The 3,535-nt window shown below is 49.6% G+C and overlaps 1 protein-coding gene across 1 annotated transcript; it reads right to left on the reverse strand.

Annotated features, from left to right (window-relative positions):
- Positions 1–1,383: 1,383 nt before the first annotated feature.
- On the reverse strand, positions 1,384–3,060 carry LOC125352615 (pre-mRNA-splicing factor SLU7-like). The gene has a single exon (XM_048347819.1). The coding sequence runs from the start codon at positions 3,058–3,060 to the stop codon at positions 1,384–1,386; it is 1,677 nt and encodes a 558-aa protein (XP_048203776.1).
- Positions 3,061–3,535: the final 475 nt, after the last annotated feature.

Genomic DNA, 3,535 nt, shown 5'->3' on the forward strand with positions numbered 1-3,535 from the left:
TCCATATGAGAGAACATGCACCATCTGTCTGAGCTTTGCTTACTTAACATTGTTATGGGGTCCAGGGGAAGGTACCCCAAGTGCGACTCGAACCCACATCCCTCCAGAGTCCACCGCACAGAGACAGTCTCAAATAAAGATGGATTTATTGGGGAAGTAAAAAGCGAGCTGACCAGCCAGGGACGCAGCACAGACTCCGGAGCTGAGTCTGCCACTACAAGGCCACTCACGCAGGTGGCCAGTGGGATTACAACACACACAGAAAACCACATAGTCAGGCCAGGCCACACGCAGGTGGCCAGTGGGGTTACAACACACACAGAAAACCACATAGTCAGGCCAGGCCACACGCAGGTGGCCAGTGGGGTTACAACATGTCACATGGTGTCTGTTTGAACTAACCTATCATTGTGGTCCAAATTGGTGCACGTGTCTTGTTTGGGAAACAAGTGTTTCCAGGGTCCCCTCACAAAGGGAGCGGAATTGTTAAGCCACAGCTATTGACCTTACTCATGGGGGAAGGGAGGATTAAGTTGCTCCTTTCTGGAAGGGCAAAGGTGGCTGTGCTGCTTTACTATTGCTAGCTCCTAACATTCCCTCCTTCTTTTATGTCCCTGAATCAAATCTTTGATTCATGGTCTTCCTGATGAAGGGAGTAGTATTTGGCCCTCAAGACCCTTAGTTTTATGGATCCAATTCTCTCTTTCTTGCTTTGTTATATTTTTACCAAATGCTAAGCTTTTTAATTCTTTTTTTTTTTTCACAGTTGAGGTGCACCGGATGTACAATCTTTTCCTTTTTGTGTGTGCCAGTCCTGAACTCAGGGCCTGGGCTCTGTCTCTGAGCTTCTTTTTGCTCAAGGCTAGCCCTCTACCACTGAAGCCACAGTGTCACTTCTGGCTTTGTCTGAGTAGTTTATTGGACTTAAAAAAGAGTCTCATAGCCTTTCCTGCCTGGGCTGTTTTCGAACTGCAATCCTCAGATCTCAATCTCTTAAGTAGCTACTATTACAGGCATGAGCTACCGGTGCCTGGCTTGTTTCTGCTTTTTTGAGACAGGATCTCCCTATGGAGCCCAGGCTGGCCTTGAACTTCTAATCCTCCTACCACAAACTCTGTAGTACTGGGATTACAAGCATGCGTCAGCGCACTCACCTCTTAGAGAAGACATGTGGTAGGGTGCTGAGGCTTCTTTCCATACCACGTTCTCCAATCCCTTCCTTTTGTTTCTTACTGTGGAAAGGAATGAAGTAACTTTGTGACTTCTGGAAGCTTTATTAAAGTCAGGCGGCAAGGACAGGTCAGGGTTTTCCTATCTATGATGAGCGGGAAGCTGCAGGAGTACACTGGACTCTATGTCCCCTGGACTACCTTCTCTGGCTAGTTACTGCTGGCCCAGGAAAGAGGCCATGGGGTCATCTGGCCTCTGCCGCTTCCTCCTGTGGGCCTCCATTTCCTCCTCCGTGGGCTCCCGAGTTTCATACATGCTGTTGTACGGCCGCTTTCTCTCGTCAATCTGCACGATCTTGACATGGAGCAGACGGGCCTCCTCGGTGTTGAGTGCTTTTTTCAACTTCTCATGTTTCTTCTCTTCATCATCACGGTTGGAACTGCTCTTCCAGTGCTGCTGCTGCTGCTTTTTCTTCTTCTTCTCTTCCTTTAGTTTTTCTTGGTGCATCTCCACGAATGTCTGCGGTTTCTTCACCGACTCTTCTCCAGTCTCATCACTTCCCACAGGCTCCTCAGAGTTAGCAGTCTCCTTCCCAGCCTCTCGGGTGCAGTAGGAGTACTTGAAGAAAGACTGACAGCATTTGTAACCCCATCGGCCTTCTTTCCAGTAAGATCCCCAGATGTGCGTGTGGTTGTGGATCCTCACGTCCTCTTCGTACTTGGAGCAGGCGGTGGCCCGCTCCTGCCCCTTGATGACCGCCCCGTGCCGAGAGTACTCCACGTAGTCCTCCGTCTGGGCTAAGAGCAGCTCGGCTGGAGGGGCATCCAGGTACTCCTGGCCACCATATTTTCCCAGGATGCTTTCCTTCTGCTGTTCTTTGAAGTCCTCTTTTTTCACTTTGAAGGACTTGTACAACAGCTCGAGTTTTGTGGGCTCGGCCTGCAGCTGCACCTCGGAGCCCTTGTCATTGGCCTCCCAGGCAAACAACTGTGTCTGAGCCATGGAAATGGTATCTCCTGTGTATCTGACGAAGTTATCTCCTGCGTAACTCACTTCGTCTGGATTCTTCCCCACGGTGGCATAAGGGTTTTCTCTCATCGCTCTAGTTTTTGGATCATAGTAGGCAGAATTTGGATCTAAGTTTCTCAAATATTTTGCAATATCTTCTCGAATCCTTAGATTCCGGGCTGTAATTCGCCTTTTAGAGTCAAAATTCTGCCCTGGCATGTCCATACCGTCTCCATATTTATCCTCATCCTCATCCTCGCTGTTGGGATCTTTTTCTGTCTGAGGATTTGGCTCCTCTTCTCCCCACTGATGTTTGGGAGAATTCGCTTGTCCCACTGGTTTTCCTGAGGCTAATTCTTCTTGTAGTTTCTGGGCTCTCAGCATTCGTCTCGCCAGGTCGACTTTGGCGTACTCTTCCACAATTTTCACGTGTTCCTCTGGGTTGTAGCCGTTCCAGCGATCTCTCTTCCCGTCGTAGTCAAACGTGAGCTGAGGCTGGACGTGCTCGTCTGGAGCTATGTTGGTCCCGGTGAACTTGGCGCCGACGCGCCTGGGCCTCTCTAAGCAGTCTTTCTTCTTGTGTGTCATGGCCCCGCAGTTCTCGCAGGCGCCTTTGCGGAACTTGGTGGCTATGGAATTCTCTTCTACACCCCTCTTGTACCATTCTCCAGATGGACTGAACTGCTTCTGTTTCTCTGGCTGTGGCCTCTGATGCTTTAAGGTGGGTCTTTTTGATGGGTCAATGTACCAAGGTACTGACGAAATATACTGAGGGATGTGTGGATTGATAGCTTTTCCTTCTTCGTCCACTTCTGCAGGAGCGTTACCCAGTTTCCGCTGTTCTTCGAGCTCCTTCTTCTTCCTCCAGTCCTCTCGAGTCATCTTGAGAGTGGATTTCTCCAGTTAGCTCCCTGTGCCTCCAAGTGTCTAAGATTGGCCAATGATACCTGTGAGGCCCACTTCCTCCAAGCAGGTGCTCCCGCCTGTTTAAACCTCTCCAGTTATATAGGTTGCTGGCACACCTGGAGGCAGTTACCTCCCTCCCTTCTGAGGCCACACCCTAATCCATTCAGACACACCCTAATACACCTGGACACACCTCCCGCCCCAGGCATCATCGCCTGGGAGTGACTCTCTAGCCTGCCACTTGTGCTTTTTAGATTTAGCAGCAGGCCAGCAGTTCCATGGAATAAAGTTCTCTCTCCACATGGAGTTCTCTATAAATCAGTTGTCTACTTGAAAATCTCTTACAATATCCAATTGTTTAATAGAGCTAGTCAACTCCAGTCAACTCAGAGGAGTGGGAAGGTTATCAAAGAAGCCCCCTCCCCACCCTCCAAATCTTAGTTTCAGCAGA

This window comes from Perognathus longimembris, chromosome 6, assembly GCF_023159225.1.
Source record: "Perognathus longimembris pacificus isolate PPM17 chromosome 6, ASM2315922v1, whole genome shotgun sequence".
NCBI lineage: Eukaryota > Metazoa > Chordata > Mammalia > Rodentia > Heteromyidae > Perognathus > Perognathus longimembris.